The sequence below is a fragment of the Phacochoerus africanus genome, chromosome 8 (assembly GCF_016906955.1).
Source record: "Phacochoerus africanus isolate WHEZ1 chromosome 8, ROS_Pafr_v1, whole genome shotgun sequence".
Lineage (NCBI taxonomy): Eukaryota > Metazoa > Chordata > Mammalia > Artiodactyla > Suidae > Phacochoerus > Phacochoerus africanus.
In genome coordinates, this window is record NC_062551.1 from 83,800,367 (window position 1) to 83,817,179 (window position 16,813).

General features: G+C 49.7%; 1 protein-coding gene across 1 annotated transcript; it reads left to right on the forward strand.

Annotated features, from left to right (window-relative positions):
* The first annotated feature begins 3,423 nt into the window (after positions 1–3,423).
* NUDC (nuclear distribution C, dynein complex regulator) lies at positions 3,424–16,557 on the forward strand. Its single transcript, XM_047792786.1, has 9 exons — positions 3,424–3,632; positions 6,010–6,087; positions 12,873–13,076; positions 13,162–13,227; positions 13,995–14,114; positions 14,195–14,389; positions 15,542–15,625; positions 15,720–15,838; positions 16,284–16,557. The coding sequence occupies exons 1-9, from the start codon at positions 3,552–3,554 to the stop codon at positions 16,333–16,335; spliced, it is 999 nt and encodes a 332-aa protein (XP_047648742.1). The 5' UTR covers positions 3,424–3,551; the 3' UTR covers positions 16,336–16,557.
* The last annotated feature ends 256 nt before the right edge of the window (positions 16,558–16,813 follow it).

The window sequence follows — 16,813 nt, forward strand, 5'->3', positions numbered from 1 at the left end:
GGCTTTTGCCAGTTGGTGCTTGAAGGGGCCATTTAGCTTGGAGATGACTTTGGGAGAAATTAGTTTGTGTGTGTGTGTAAGAGTCTCAATGTTGGCTATATTGGCTTTTATTTATTTATTTATTTATTTATTTGCTTTTTATGGCCGCACCCATGGTATATGGAGGTTCCCAGGCTAGGGGTCGAATCAGAGATACAGCTGCCAGCCTACGCCAGATCTGAGCCTCGTCTTCGACCTACACCACAGCTCATGGCAACGCTGGATCCTTAACCCACTAACAAGGCCAGGGCTCGAACCCGCAACCTCATGGTTCCTAGTTGGATTCGTTTCCGCTGCACCATGATAGGAACTCCATGTTGGCTTTTAAAAATAATTTTTTTTTTTTTTTTTGGCCAAACCCTTGGCATATGGAAGTTCCCAGGCTAGGGGTCGAATTAGAGCTACAGCTGCCGGCCTACACCATAGCCTCGTCAATACCGGTTCCTTAACCCACTGCAAGGGGTCAGGTCAAACCCACATCCTCATGGATACTAGTGGGGTTTGTTTCCACTGAGCCACAACAGGAACTCCAATAATTTTCAGATATTATAGAATATCCATTAAGAGTTCAAATTTGAAATTGTCTCATAAAAGTATTGTTATTATGTTTAAATATACATAGCAGGAGTTCCTGTTGTGGTTCAGTGGGTTAAGAACCCAACTAGTACGCACGAGGATGTCAGTTCGATCCCTGGCCTTGATCACTGGGTTAAGGATCCAGTGTTGCCATACACCATGGCATAGGTCACAGACATGCCTCGGATCTGATGTGCAGCTGGCAACTGTGGTTTGATTTGATCCCTAGCCTGAGAACTTCCTTGTGTCACAATTTCGGCCCTAAAAAGAAAAAAAAAAACCATAACAGTACATTTACCATTTTAACTTTTTTTCTTTTTTTTCATTTTAGGGATGCACCCACGACATATGGAAGTGCCCGGGCCAGTAACCCAAACCGCTGCATCTGGATTCTTAACCCACTGTGCCACGGTGGGAACTCCCCATTTTAACCATTTTTAAGTTTATAGTTCAGTGGCATTAAGGACATTCACATTGATGTGCCATCATTTCCACCATCCATTCACCAGCCTTGGATGAGTTTTGGAATATCTGTTAATTATCCAAGTGGAGTTGTCCAGGGGCGCTGTCCAGGAGGTAGGTAAAGAGATGGTCCTGGCGCTCAGGAAAGGTCTGGGCGAGGTACCATGAGTATAAATAGAGAGGAAAAGAGGAGAGGGTAAATGACAGAGCCCCCAACATTTATAAACCTGGGTAGATCAGAACACGGAGAAGGAGAGTTAGTGAAGTGGGAAAAAAAACCATGTAAGTGTGAGGACATGCAAACTCTGTCAGTCTGCTAGGGCTGCCATAACAAACTATTACAGACTGACTTGACAACAGTAATTAATTTTATTACAGTTCTCCAAACCTGGAAGTCCAAGATCAAGATGTTGGCAGGTTTGCTCTCCTCTGAGGCTTCTCTTTTTGGCTTGCACATAGCTGCCTCACGTGGCCTTTCCTCCACTTGCTCATGAGTCCCTGGGGTTTCTTTCTCTTCTAGTAAGGACACTAACTATTTTGGATTAGGGCCACATCTGTATGAATTAACTCTAATTACATGTTTAAATACCCCTATTTCCAAAAAACAGTCACACTGGGAGTAACGGTTTCTTCTTAATTTTTTTTTTTTTTTGGCTCTTTAGGGCGGAATTGTGGCACATGGAGGTTCCAGGCTAGGGGTCGAATCTGAGCTGTAGCCACCGGCCTAGGCCATAGCTACAGCAACTCCAGATCAGAACCTCATCTGGGACCTATACCACAGCTCATGGCAATGCTGGATCCTTAACCCACTGAGTGAGGCCAGGGATCAAACCTGCGTCCTCACAGAAACTAGTCATTCGTTTCTGCTGAGCCGCGGTGGGAATTCCAAAGAGAGTTAGGGTTTCAATATAAGAATAATGGAGGAATACAGTTCCATCCATGACAGAAGCCTAGGGAAAAAATTGTTTCTAGAAGGAAGAAGGGGTCAACTGTGTCAAATGCAGCTGAGAAGCTGAGCACTGTAATAGTGCTTTACTGGTTTTGGCAATAAGTAGGTCATTGTATCCTTGGTCAGAGTCTTAAGTAAAGACCAGAGTAAATTGAGGAGAGACGGAAGGTGAGGAAGTGGAGAAACAAGTATAGCAAATCTTTTTCAAGTTTTGCTATCAAAGAGATTTTAAAATTGGGATAGGAGTTCCCGTCGAGGCTCAGTGCTTAACAAATCCGACTAGGAACCATGAGGTTGCAGGTTCGATCCCTGGCCTTGCTCAGTGGGTTAAAGATCCGGTGTTGCCGTGAGCTGTGGTGTAGGTTGCAGATGCGGCTCGGATCCCGCGTTGCTGTGGCTCTGGCGTAGGCCGGTGGCTATAGCTCTGATTGGACTCCATATGCTGCAGGAGCAGCTCAAGAAAAGGCAAAAAGACAAAAAATAAAATAAAATAAAAAATAAAAAAATAAAATTGGGATGGTAGGAGGAGAAAAGTTTGTGTGTGGGGTCATAGAAGAATAAAAAAAGAAGTGACATTAAAGTATATTTGTAAGTTAAAAGGGATGATCCAGAAGAAAGAAAATTGTGATGCAGATTCATTGAGTACCAAAAAAAAAAAAAAAGTGATGCAGGAGAATTAGGAAAGGATAGTAAGAGTAGAATCCCTGAAAAGACTAAGATGGTGAAATTCAATACAAAAGTAGAGGGTTTGGCCTTAGATGGCTGGGGTCTGTCCCGCACATGAACAAAAGTGAAGGTCGAATTTAGCACTCATTACATAATTTGCATGAACCAGAGCAAAATGACAATGCGGGGTTGGGGGTGGGGCTCTTGTTAAAAAATATTAAGAATATCAGGACTGCAGCAGAAGAGCATTAACCCCAGCACCAAGGGACTTTCTAAGTCCGGGTCCCCTGCGACTGCACAATTTGTATGGAGTATGTGATGACAACAGGGGTAGGCTGTCTTTTGGGGCAAGTCCCTTCTCCTTTCTGGGCCTCAGTTGGCTGATGGAAAACTTGGAAGAGATGATTAAGAACGCTTTACCGTTCTACAAGCTCAGCGGTCACTCTCAAGGCGTAAATTCAAAGTTTGTGCTTTTTCAACTTTCAGGCCCGCGTGATTTGAGCCCAGGGTTTTCTGGAAGGCTCCAAAATGTTCCTGGTGACCATAGCAACTCACACCAAACTCAGAGGCCTTCGACTCCGCCCACCGCTCACGGACGCGCTCTTTGATTGGCTCAGCAAGTCGACCAATGGTCAGTGAAGCGGGCTGCTTGCCGCACGGTCAATGGCCGCTGGCCACAAGGGAGGCGGGAGGAGAGAGCAGGCGGGCGGGCCAAGGCAGCGAGGCGCGTGCGTGTTTCCGGCTCCGCTGCGGAAGGCGGAGGACTGAAACCGTTGCACCGGACGCGACCCGAAGGCGCCGAGAGCGCGGGACGCGAGAGCAGAGCTCAGATTTCGGAGCGTGGCTAGCAGCTGGCAAGATGGGTGGAGACCAGGAGGAGGATCGTTTCGACGGCATGTTGTTGGCGATGGCGCAGCAGCACGAGGGAGGCGTGCAGGAGGTAACGACCCGCTCGGCATTGGCTTGGCCTGGCCCACCCAGGCGGCCCAGCCACTCTCTTTCCTCCCTTCGCTGCCTTCGAGAGACGAGATCCACCCCTGGGCCTTGCGGGCTTTAGGATCCCGCATTCTCATTGCACCCCAGCTTATAGTCTGGCCTCCCCGCCGCAAGTCTTGCGCTCGGACCAGTTCTGGGTCCCTGGGGCCCCTCAGTAGTTACCATCTTAACAGCTCTGGCATCCCTTTATCTGCCCCTGGGAAGGCCCTAGTCTTGGAATCCCTTCCCCCTCCTTAGTCTCCAACCTGCTTCCGGCCCTTTTCCCCTCTGGTGGCCGCCCCCAAAGAACATCCTTTAGGATGTTCTAGGCATTGAGATTTGCATGTACCAAGACTTGGGGCGAGCGGAAGAATGTATGCGATGTGTGGGGGTGGGGGGGGTGATATTAACACGTGGTCTTTCTAGGTCTTGAATGAGAGAATAGGAGGCGTGTTTTGCATTTCCTAACAACTTGGACTGTTTCCTGTCTCCAAGCTTCAGTTTCTTTCTTTGAGACAGAGCTACGAATCCTTACTTCCTGAATTTGTAGGAGAGTAGTGTCTTGAAGTGAAGGACAGTGAAGAATTCTCGGTAATCAGACTCGAACATTCAACAAGTGTTTGTTGAGTAATTGATGTGTGCAAGAACATAATTCATGCTTAGTGACCAAACCCAGTAACATGTGTAGGAAAAGGATAAGGACCAACTAGTAAAGATTCTGGAGTTGGTTTTTTGGACCATGGAAAGTTAAACGTAACAAAACCTATCAAGATTAGTCTTTCTTTAAAGAAACTGAAGAAGCTTGCCCAAGCTCATCCAACAGGCTCCTGGCTTAGAGGGGACCAGAATCTTTAGGCCAGTGTGTGTTTTCCACAGTCCATTGTTGATTCTGTGTCTCATTGGAGCCTTCCATTCCCATTCTCATTCAGGTCCCTGTGGGAAGAATGCTACTAATTTGCAGATATGAAAGTCTCCCTTCCCCTACCCCCTAAATTGTTGTTGCACCTGGATTTGGAAGTGAGTTCATTTTTGAGTGGATTGAAAAAGTGTCCAGAAGCAGGAATTGAAACTGTTGAGATAAATTCTAGCGTCAGATTTAGAACCTCTCACTTGGGCAAATAAAAGGGCTTATTTATATGTGCCAACCCTCAGTCATCACTAGATCTTTTTGCTCAGCAAAAGTTTTCTGAGCATGCACTCTGAGCCAGGTCTGGTGCCAGGCCTTGGGGATGTACACAGAGTCATGGTTCATGGTGCCTACTTGTGAGGAGCTCTCTCTGTGGCCGAGGTTCTTTAGCCAGATGCTATTAAGGACCTCACCTGCATGTCTTCCTTTGGTCCTCTCAAGGATCCTCACCTATATCTCTAGAAATTGGTCCTGCTGCTATTTTTGTTTCATAGAGTTAAGACACTGTCCCAAGGTCACAGAGCTAATGTATATCAATCTAATGGCCAAAATGATGCTCTTTTTTTTTTCCTTTTTAGGGCCACACCCATGGCATATGGAAGTTCACAGGCTAGGGTTTGAATCAGCTGCAGCTGCCAGCCGATGCCACAGTCATAGCAACGCCAGATCCAAGCCATGTCTGTGACCTGCACCACAGCCCACGGCAACGCTGGATCTTTACCCCACTGAGCAAGGCCAGGGATCGAACCCATGTCCTCATGAATATTAGTTGGGTTCATAAGCACTGAGCCACAACGGGAACTCCCAAACCGACGCACTTAACCACTTGGCTGCACTGATGCACCCAGCCAGAGTTAGCTGGTTTTGGAGTTCCCTGGTGGCCTGGTGGTTATGGCCCCAGTGTTGTCCATGCTGTGGCTTGATTTTGATCCCTGGCCCCAGGAACTTCTGTAGTTAACCTCCCTCTTCCCCTCAAAGAAGAAAACACCAGAGTTAGTTGGTCTTAACCTTCTTTGAAGTGGCCTTCTTTGTTCTCTCCTTCCAGCTCTGCCCTAGTAACTCAGCCAGCGCCACTCTGGATGGGCTTTTTTACATGGAGAGGAAAGCTAGGCCCCAGGCATTTCAAACCTGGATGCAGTGCCCCATATCCTCAGGCTGCTTCTAGCATCACAAAAAATGTGAAATACACATATGCATGTACACAAGAAATGAGAATTCTCCCTTTCTGTTGCTCTAGATCAGGTTAGGTTAGGCTTCCTGGCAGAAGTAACTAAGGCAGGGCTGTTGGGGGGGATGTTTTCCCAGTTGGGAGGCTCAGGGTTGAAATGGTCCAGTCCCAAGTTCCTTCCTAGGTGAAGGAGGTTGCTTGTGTGTGGTTAAGGGGCTCCCTGTATGGCACCTCTACAGCTTCAGTCTTTTGCCTTCTGTCTTTCAGCTTGTGAACACTTTCTTCAGCTTCCTTCGTCGCAAAACAGACTTTTTCGTTGGAGGAGAAGAGGGGATGGCAGAGAAGGTGAGTGTTGGCGAGCTTACCTGGCCTTCCTCTGGCATAATAATAACCTTTCGCAGAAGTTAACACGCCAAGGGCAAGAGTTGGGGAAGGAAAGCATTTACTGTCATTTATTGAAGTCCCTTTCCTTGCCAAGTGCTTTATCTACCCTGCTTTCCATGGTCCTTTAGCAGTTTGAGAGGGGCAGCTGTTACTATCTCCGTTTACAAAGGAGAACGTTGCTCCGAGTTATGAGAGACAGGTTGGAACCAGAGTCTGTTGTAAAACTGCCTTCTGGCCCTGGCACCACGCTTCTTGGTTTCTTTTCTACTGTGGAGGTTTTATCTAATTACCTAGCTGGGAGATGAGAGCAGGCAAATGTAAAACACTGAGCTTAGAAAAACAGATGTCGGAAAAATCAAAACCTACCAATCCTAGTCTTGCCAGATGCTTGTGACCCAAAGTTCAAGGATTTGAGAATTGCAGGGGGTTTTTTTGTTTTTGTTTTTTTTAACCGATGTCTAGTTGATTTATAATGTTGTGTTCGTTTCAGGTGTACGGTAAAGTGATTTGGGTTTTGTGTGTGTGTGTGTGTGTGTGTGTGTGTGTGACAGTGAAGAAGTGATGGGTGTTAGGGCACAAGTCCTGGGAGCATAAAATGGGGGCTCCAGGAAAACTTCCTGAGGAAGAGGTGCCTGCGGTGCGAAGGCTGAGTAAGACAGCAGGCAGAAGGGAGAGAGATGAACAATATCCAGACGTTACATCTCAGAAGTATCCCGGGGATGACGGTAGCTGCCACGTGTTGGATGTTTGCTGGTCCCTCTTAGACCCTCCCTGCTGTGCTCCTTAGAGTCACCTCTTCCCCAGGAGGTTGGTCAGACCCTCAGGCAGGCAGAATCCTGTCCAGCCTTCTCACCTGGTCTCCAGTGGTAACACGCTAACACCTTTATGTTGAGCACCTACTGTGCGCAGGGCTGCCAGATACATCACTTTCAAGTCCTTGGGTTAAGAGCTCGGCTCTGAAGCTAGGTGTCCCCTCTCCCTGCTTGGCAGCTGTGTAGCGTTGGGTGAATCGCTTCCCGATTCACTTGGTTTTCTGTAAGACAGGGATGCTCTTTCCCTCATGGAGCTGTTGTGAGGATATAAGGAGGTAATATAGTGTGGCTGGCATATGCGAATACAAGTTCACAGTCTCCTTTTCAGACCTCTTGGGGTCAGGAGCATTTTGAGACGTAGAATTCTTTGGCTCTTTGGAGGCCATACGGAGTATATACTGTCCATCATATGCAGGACCCCAGTCTGGGGGTCAGGAGCGGCATCCTGGAATGAAACATGAATATTTCCGCAGAGAAATATGTATCAATATTTATACCACGTGGGAGATAATGAAGACTGTAAATATCTTCACGCTACAAACTTAGAGAAATACAAACGCACATTTAGTTTTTATAGTCTGGGGCTAGGAATTATGGATTGGAATAAAGTCATAATGATCACATCAGTATGTTACTGACAGAGAAAAGACAAATGGACTAATTACTGACAGAGAAAAGACAAATGGACTAACGAAGCAGAATAGAGAACCCAAAAAGGTCTTGCACGTATGAGGATTTAAGATGGGTCCAGTAAGGTAATTCAGTTCAGTAGGCAAAGGATGATTTAATAAGTTGTGCTGCTACTACTGGCTATTTATCTATAAAAAATGTAACATCTGTTTTACTCATATCTAAAAATAAATTGCAGCTCAAAAGAACCTCTTAAGGAAAGCTAGGAAACTAAGTATAGTCTTCTGTGGAGGAGGCCTGACAAGGATAGAAATCTGGAAGCTATATGGAGTTCCTGTCGTAGTACAGTGGTTAATGAATCTGACTAGGAACCATGAGGTTGTGGGTTCGATCCCTGACCTTGCTCAGTGGGTTAAGGATCTGGCGTTGCTGTGGCTCTGGCATAGGCCGGTGGCTACGGCTCCGATTTGACCCCTAGCCTGGGAATCTCCTTATGCCGTGGGAGTGGCTCAAGAAAAGGCAAAAAGACCAAAAAAAAAAAAAAAAATCTGGAAGCTGAAGAAGAAAAGGTAGCTGTTGGCCTCTTCAAACACAGGAAACGTGTAGCCAAAGAGACTTAATGACATCTAAAGTCTATTGAAAAGAAGTAGATTTGGGAAAAAAAAGTGCAATGGAGAGGACAGATAAAATTTAATAGCCAATTCAATATGCAGGGACTCTTGTAAATTGACATGAAAAGGATAGACAGACAAATGGGCAGTTCCAAGAAAAGCATATGAAAAAATGCTTAAATTTACTAGTAATCAAGGATATGTAGGAGGGAGAAACAGTGAGATGCCCTTTTTTTCTTGTCAAATTCACAAAAATATATTTTTTTAAATTGCTTATAGAGTTGTGTAAAAAAGGGTACTCTTCAGACACGGCTGGTGAAAGTCATATCAGCTCTTTAAAAACTTTATTGGAGTTTACTGGTGGCCTAGTGGTTAAGGATCTGGTGTTGTCACTACTGAGGCTCAGATTCCATCCCTGGCCTGGGAACCTCCACATGCTGCAGGAGCGGCCAAAAAAAAACCCCTTTTGGAGTTCCCGTTGTGGCTCAGTGGTTAACGAATCAGGCTAGGAACCATGAGGTTGTGGGTTCGATCCCTGGCCTCGCTCAGTGGTTAAGGCTCTGGCGTTGCCTTGAGCTGTGGTGTAGGTTGTAGACGAGGCTCCGATTTGACCCCTAGCCTGGGAACCTCCATATGCCGAGGGAGTGGCCCTAGAAATGGCAAAAAGACAAAAAAAAAAACAACCAAAAAACCCCCCCAAAAACCCTTTTTATTATAAAAGATGCTCAACATCACTAATCATTAGAGAAATGCAAATCAAAACCACAGTGAGCTGTCATCACCTCACATCCATTAGGATGGCTTCCATGAAAGCCCCAGGAAAATACCAGGTGTTGGTGAGGATGTGGGGAAATTGGAACTCTTGTGCATTGTTGGTGGGAATGTAAAATGGTGCAGCTGCTGTGGAAAATAGTATAATGGTTCCCCTGAAAATTAAAAAATAGAACTGTCATATGATGCAGCAATCCCACTTCCAGGTGTATATCCCGGAAAATCGAAAGCAGGGTCTTGGAGTTCCTGTCATGGCTCAGCAGTAACGAACCCAACTAGTATCCATGAGGACCTGGGTTTGATCCCTGGCCTTGCTCAGTGGGTTGGGGATCCAGCGTTGCATGAGCTGTGCTGCAGGTCACGGATGTGGCTTGGATCCCATGTTACTGTGGCTGTGACGTAGGCCGGCAGCTGTAGCTACAGTTTGACCCCTAGCCTGGAAACTTCCATATGCCTCAGTGTGGCCTTAAAAATCACCAAAAAAAAAAAAAAAAAGAGGCAGGGTATCAAAGAGAGATTTATACTTATAGCAACACTGTTCATAACAGCCAGAAAGTGGAAGCAACCCAAGTGTTCATTGATAGATGAGCAAGATGTCAAATATACATATAATACGTTATTCAGCTTTTTAAGGGGAGACAGACAAGAGCACCTATTGAATGATTTCATTTATGTGAAGTTCTAGAACGGGAGTATGTCTTCTTCCTCAGATGTGTTCCCCACCCCCATGGTCAGGTTCAGGACCTCATGCCTTTGGGTTTAGTTTATTTTTTATTTTTATTTTTTCCTTTTTACGGCCATACCCATGGCATATGGAGGTTCCCAGGCTAGGGGTCAAATCGGAGCTGCAGCTGCTGGCCTACACCACAGCCACAGCAACACCAGATCCGAGCCATGTCTGCGACCTATACCACAGCTCATGGCAATGCCAGATCCTTAACCCACTGAGTAAGGCCAGGGATTGAACCCACATCCTCATGGATACTGATCAGATTCATAACCCGCTGAGCCATAGTGGGAGTTCCCTGGGTTTAGTTTAAATCTCTCTCGGGCATCTTCCCTGACTAGGCAGGTGGGAACCACTCTTTATTCTCCTGTCACCCAGTTTCGGTCAGGGAAAGCTGCGTTCTGTTGTGCTCAGGTCTGCCCACTGTGCAGTCTGGGGCCTGTCTTTTTTTTTTTTTTTTTTTTTTTCCGCTATTTCTTTGGGCCGCTCCTGCGGCATATGGAGGTTCCCAGGCTAGGGGTCAAATTGGAGCTGTAGCCACCGGCCTACGCCAGAGCCACAGCAACGCGGGATCCAAGCCGCGTCTGCAACCTACACCACAGCTCATGGCAACGCCGGATCATTAACCCACTGAGCAAGGACAGGGACCGAACCCACAACCTCATGGTTCCTAGTCGGATTCGTTAACCACTGCGCCACGACGGGAACTCCGGGGCCTGTCTTCTAGAACCGGCAGCCTTCCTCACCCCTCCCTTACTCTGCCGGCCGTGCTTCCCAAAGATGTGTCCGATGACAGAAGCTTGGCTCTCACAGCCTGCTGGGTCACTTCTGAGTAGGCTGTGCACTCCCAGGTGTCTCTCTGGGGCTGGGCACAGACACTGGTGGGAGGAGGGGTTAGAGGCTGCTGTGATTGGCCTCGACTCTGCCTGGTGCTTCAGCTCTGCCCTCACCTAACCTCCAGGAGCCAGGAAGGAACAGGACAAATGGGATGCAGCATGAGATGGCCCTGTTCCTACCTCCCCTTGGCCACTGGTAGGCAGATGGCTTGAGTTCAAGGTCTCCCTGATTAGGGACTTGGAACTAAGCCCTCTGGTGACCAAGGCCCTGTGATGGAACAGCCTCTGCTGGTATAACTGTCCCATGACTGATCCCTTCTTTCGACAGCAAAAAAGTGGTTCATTTTTTTTCTTACACACACCTCATTTTCTTAACCCATTTGGTTTGGGGGGTGCTTTTGGTGCCCTTTAGCCTTGAAGGGTGTGGAGCTACTGCATTGTGGCGTAAGGTTTGAGGATTGGGAGTAGCAGGAGGAACTGGCATCAAGTGATGAGAAGCCACAGGGCATTTGGCAGAACCCTAAGAGCCGACTGCAGTGACCCTGTCCGGTGGGCACCTCAGCTCTTGCAGATCCCTTCCTCCCTTCACCTCTGGCTCAAGATTCTTGAAAGACAGTTTGTTGACCATTGGTCATGTGGCGTGTGCCCTGCAGGGCCTCCAAGTGTGTGGGGCAACACTGAGTCGGGTTTCCTACGTTGGATAAGGTCCTGGGCCTGCCAGAGGTGAAGGGGTGACATTTAAGAGACACTAGAGCTGGCCCTGGAGTGTGAGTAGGAGTTTGTCCCTGGGAGTAAGGCAGGGACATGCTAGGCAAAGAACAGCTGTGTAAGACTGCTTTTAGCAATGATAAGATAGAAGCACAGAGATGACCTCGCGGTCACACAGGTAGAAGGAGTAGACTAGGCTCTCAGATGTAGGTATGACTCTCAAATATGCAAGAGAATTGGCCAGGGGCCTTGTTAAGAATACAAATTGCTGGGCTGTACCCCCCCCCCCCCGAATTTCTGATTCTGTAGTTCTGGGGTGGGGCCTAAGATTTAGCATTTCTAATAAATTCTGGGTAATGCTACTGCTGTGGGTCAGGGGGACCACACTTTGAGAGCTGCTGTTGTAAAACACGAGGCAGAACAGTTTCTTCCACTGCATTTTTGTTTCATTTTGTTTGTTTTGGCCACGCCTGTGGAAGTTCCTGAGTCAGGGTTGGAACCCCAGCCACAGGAGTGACAACTTAATCCTTAACTGCTAGGCCACTAGGGAACTCCATATATCTTTCTAGCAGAGAGGGTGCTTCTCCCCACCCTCCACCAGCTGACACCGGGTTAGCCTCAGCCAGGCAGGGAGTGTTGGGAAGCTAACAGTTCATAGGCAGTTATGATGTGGCAGGGACTGTGCCAGGTTCTAGACAAGTGTCTGTCATATTCAGTCTTTGTGACAGCTGATGAAACTGGGGCTTAGAAGGTGTTGAAGTTGTTCACTTGTCCAGGGCCACACAGCCAGACAGGTGACAAGTGTTGGGGTGGCTTTTGGGGAGCAGGAAGGCCAGCAAGCAGGAAGTGGGTTGGAAGCATCCTGGGAAGGCGGTGTGGGAGAGGAATCACTTGAAGTGGATAGCTTGCAGACTGAGGAGAGGAAGAGACGAGGCCATTTCCCTCAAGAAAGCTCTTTCTGGCCACGAGAGCTCAGGAAAGACTTTTCAGAGGGATGGAGGCCGGAGTTCTCCTTCCAGCAGCTTCACTTTGAAGTGAAGGACTTTGGGACACTGCTTTTGGGCTGCACAGCCTCCCGGTGAGGCAGGGACTCATCCTCGCGGGTAAGGAATCCGAAGCTCTTACAGGTTAAGTAACTTGTCAAAAATGCAATGGCTAGTGTGTGATTAGAGCACTAAAGCCTGGATTAGAACTCGGATTGTCCAGCTTCAGTGTTGGGTCTTTAAGTAGTTGCTGTTTATTGAAGCAGATACTTTGTAGGTATTCTCATTATGACTCAATGAGAAGAGGTGTATATTAAATCTCGTTTTATAGAAGCTCCCACTGTGGTGCAACAGGATTGGCAGTGTCTTGGGAGCACTGGGATGCAGGTTCGATCCCTGGTTGGGCAGAGTGGGTTAAGGATCCGCATTGCCGCAGCTGCAGCTTAGGTCGCAACTGTGGCTTGGATCTGATCCCTGACCCAGGAACTCCATGTGCTGTGAGGCGGCCAAAAATGAAAAACAAAAACAAAAAACTCCCTACTTTATGGACGTGGAAACTGAAGTTCTGAGTGCAGTGCCTTGCCCAGGCGCTCAGCAGACGAGGAGACTGGCTTCATGACTTGGGACATGTCCCTTCCCCTGATGCCTCTTCTTCTCTCCTTCCCCAGCTTATCACACAGACCTTCAACCACCACAACCAGCTGGCACAGAAGGCCCGGCGGGAGAAGAGGGCTCGGCAGGACACTGAGAGGCGGGAGAAGGCAGAGCGGGCAGCCAGGCTGGCCAAGGAGGCCAAGTCCGAGACCTCTGGGCCCCAGATCAAGGAACTGACTGATGAGGAGGCCGAGAGGCTGCAGTTGGAAATTGACCAGGTAAGAGTGGGCTTCCTGCCCCCCGGCTCCCCAGTGGTACCGTAAGCAGAGACCTTCTTGCCAGCTGTTTTGCCCTTTGCCACAGAAAAAGGATGCAGAGAATCATGAGGCCCAGCTCAAGAATGGCAGTCTTGGCTCATCAGGGAAGCAGGTGAGGTGGCCTGGCGGTGCCCGGGACTAGCAAGGGGCTTGGGAACGTCCGGGGACTCCACCCTTTCTCTGGAAAGCCCTCTCTTCCCTCACCCCACCCCTCCCTTAGCTTTGGGGATCCTCCCCTACTTCAGGATCCCACATTGGACCAAAGTGGGTTAAAAAGCCCGAAATCCACTGGCTTAAGCCTTGGCAGGAATGCCCAAGAGCCAGAGAGGATGGTGCCTGTACAGGTACCAGTCAGGAGGGCTGGGCTCTGTGGGCCCAGCCTGGCCCTTCGTGGCGGGTTCCTCTGACACAGCGGAGTATATGCCCCTCAGGGCTCCTCCCACTGGCTTGAGTTTGGCTTCCCACATAATCCTTGGGGCCCTTATTTGCTTTCTGGAGGTTCTAGACTGAGACTGGGGACACAGAAAAGGGGATCGTTTGGCAGCCTGATTTTATTTTAGAATATTCTTGTTCACGGCCACCTCATGAACTTCCTTTCTGTGCTGGGCTTTATTCCCCAGTGCCTTGACTTGGACCCCCTGCTGGGTCCCCTGGGTCCATCTCTGACTGTCACTGTCCCCCAGCTGGGTCCTTTGTCACATGGTATAACAGTCTGAGCTCTTAGGCAGAGATCAGAACAGGTTTTACCTCCAGCTCCCTTGGGCCAGGCACTGGGCAGGGCTCGCAGGTCTGTTTTATCTTGTGTGAGCCCTGGGCCTGGCCCAGTGGGGTCCAGTCAGGTCTGTCAGGTAAGCAGCTGAGCACCCTGACTATGAGCAGGAGGCCGAGGAGGAAGAGGAAGAGGAGGACGAGAAGGACAAAGGGAAGCTGAAGCCCAACCTTGGCAATGGGGCGGACCTGCCCAATTACCGCTGGACCCAGACCCTGTCGGAGCTGGACGTGAGTGTAGGGGTTGGGGGGTGGTGGGGAGGATAGGGAGCCAGCCTGGGGCCCCTCCTGACTGCTCCTGCCCTGTGCAGCTGGCAGTCCCCTTCCGTGTGAACTTCCGGCTGAAGGGGAAGGACGTGGTGGTGGACATCCAGCGGAGGCACATCCGGGTGGGGCTCAAGGGCCAGCCGGCGGTCATCGAAGGCGAGCTCTACAACGAGGTGAAGGTGGAGGAGAGCTCGTGGCTCATTGAGGATGGAAAGGTGGTCACAGTGCACCTGGAGAAGGTATCAGAAGCCCGCCTCCTGGCCTGTGTTGTGACGGGATGGGGGTGGGAGGGAGGACCACTGTGCTGGGGGTCTGATGGACATACTGTATTTAATCCCCACAACAAGACGTTTAAAGTCGGTCTGTGTCCTTTTAAGAGTCAGGAAAGGAGGGAGTTCCCATCGTGGCTCAGCAGTTAACGAACCTGACTAGTATCCATGAGGACTTGGGTTCAATCCCTGGCCTCGCTTAGTGGGTTAAGGATCCAGCATTGCCGTGAACTGTGGTGTAGGTCACAGATGTGCTTTGGATCCCATGTAGCTGTCGCGTAGGCCGGCAGCTACAGCTCGGATTGGACCCCTAGCCTGGGAACCTCCATATGCCACAGGTGTGGCCTTAAAAAGACCCCCCAAAAAAAAAGGTCAGGAAAGGGAGAACTCAGGGATTTGCCCAGGTTTTACCTCTAGGAGGGAGTGGAGTCAGGATCAGAACAGTCTTTAGTACCAAAGCCTTTTCCTTTCCATTAGGTTTGTGCATGTATTCAATTCAACAAATACCGGAATACCTACTAGACTACGTGCCAGAGACTGTTCTAAGTGCTGGAGAGAGAACAATGAACAGAACGTAGAAAACCATGCCTTCAGGGAGCCTTGTTCTCTCCCTCGTGCCCTCGGAGAGCTGGGGCACAGACACCCGTACATGGACGTGGTCTCTATAAGTTGCCAAGGGCCCAGCAAACGCATCCCATGGCATGTCCGGCCAGCCCAGCCTGCCTGATGGCCTTGGCTGCCTCTCCCTCACCCTCTGTGCCCTTGTGCTTACATGCTTTTCCTCCCACCTGCAGTGTCCTTCCCTGCTTTTTAATGTGGCTTACTGCATGTCCTTCAAGGCCAAGTCCACGTGTCCCTCTAACCTCTCTCCCTCCACCCTGGATGGAGACTCCCTCTGTACTTTATTCTTTCCCTTATCGTGCTGATTTGTGACCGTCTCCCCCAGCCACCGGGGAGGGCAGAGGTCTTGCCCATCTGTACCCTTGGTCCCAGCGCAGACCTCTGTGGGCACAGGGTGCAGGATGTGGAGGGGAGAGAGTTTGGTTCTGGAAGGCTTGGAGGCTAGTTCCCAGGGCACCGAGCGAGCTCCCACCCATCCCCCGGTGGTCCTCTTCCTCCCAGATCAACAAGATGGAGTGGTGGAGCCGCTTGGTGTCCAGTGACCCTGAGATCAATACCAAGAAGATCAACCCTGAGAACTCCAAGGTGAGTTCTGGCTGGTGGGAGGAGCTTCAGGTGGGAGGTGAGGGGCCCAGGTGGCCCCAGAGCTTCACCCGTCCGTGTCACTGCCTGCCCCCAGCTGTCAGACCTGGACAGTGAGACCCGCAGCATGGTGGAGAAGATGATGTATGACCAGAGACAGAAGTCCATGGGGCTGCCCACTTCGGATGAGCAGAAGAAACAGGAGATTCTGAAGAAGTGAGCAATTCAGAGATGGGGGTCTGGGGGTGGGGTCTGGCGCTTGGACCTAGGTGACAACAGCGAGTATGTTACTGAGCAGAACACAGGAGCTGCCCTGCCCCTTCCAGGATGAGCCAACCAAGTTTATGGCTTAATAGCCTTGGCTTGCCTCCCCTAATCACTTGCTGAGATCATCTCGAGGGCAAGGCCACCTCAGGTAGGAAGGGGTAACGGGCGGTCATTGTCGCTGACAGAAAAACAGTGCCAGCTTGGCATCTCAGCTTCCAGCCTCAGGGGCCCAAATGGTCCTCAGAGAGAGCCCTGGGGCCCCGCTGCTCGGCCTGGTATCCAGCTGGCCGAGAGTTCTGAAGAGACTAGTCCTCACGTGGGGGCTGGGAGAAAGGGACCGACTTTCAGGAAGAGGGACGGCCTGATTCACCTTCTTCCTTCTTTCCCTCCACAGGTTCATGGATCAGCATCCAGAGATGGATTTTTCCAAGGCCAAATTCAACTAGCCCCTGCATTCGCCTCCCAGAACTCTTGGGTCTGAGTCCTCTCAGCTGCGCCCGTCTTCTTTTCCCACCCTTCCCTGGGGCTTGTGGGCCTCGGTGCTGGGCAGGCACAGGGCTGGCCCACACACAGGTCCCAGGGCGTCATGGGAAAAGGGCTGGGGCCTTGGGGGGTGAGGTCCTCCCCAGTTGGCCTGCTGTTACACATTAAAACTATTATTTACCCAATTCCACCTGTGTCCTCTTCCCTCTGGCCTTTCCCTGGGGGCAGGCCTCTTAGGGCTGCTGCTGGGACCTGGGGGCTTGGCTTCTAGCCCAGGTTCTGCCATGTGATCTAGAGCAAGTCCTTGCTCCTCTCTGGGGCTCAGTTTCTTATTACTTAAACAGGATTCAAACAAAGCTTTCAGTCTGTGTATCATCCTGAGCAAAAGTGAGTTTTTCTGGCTGTAAAGGCCAGAACATATGTCAGATTCTCAAAAGAGGC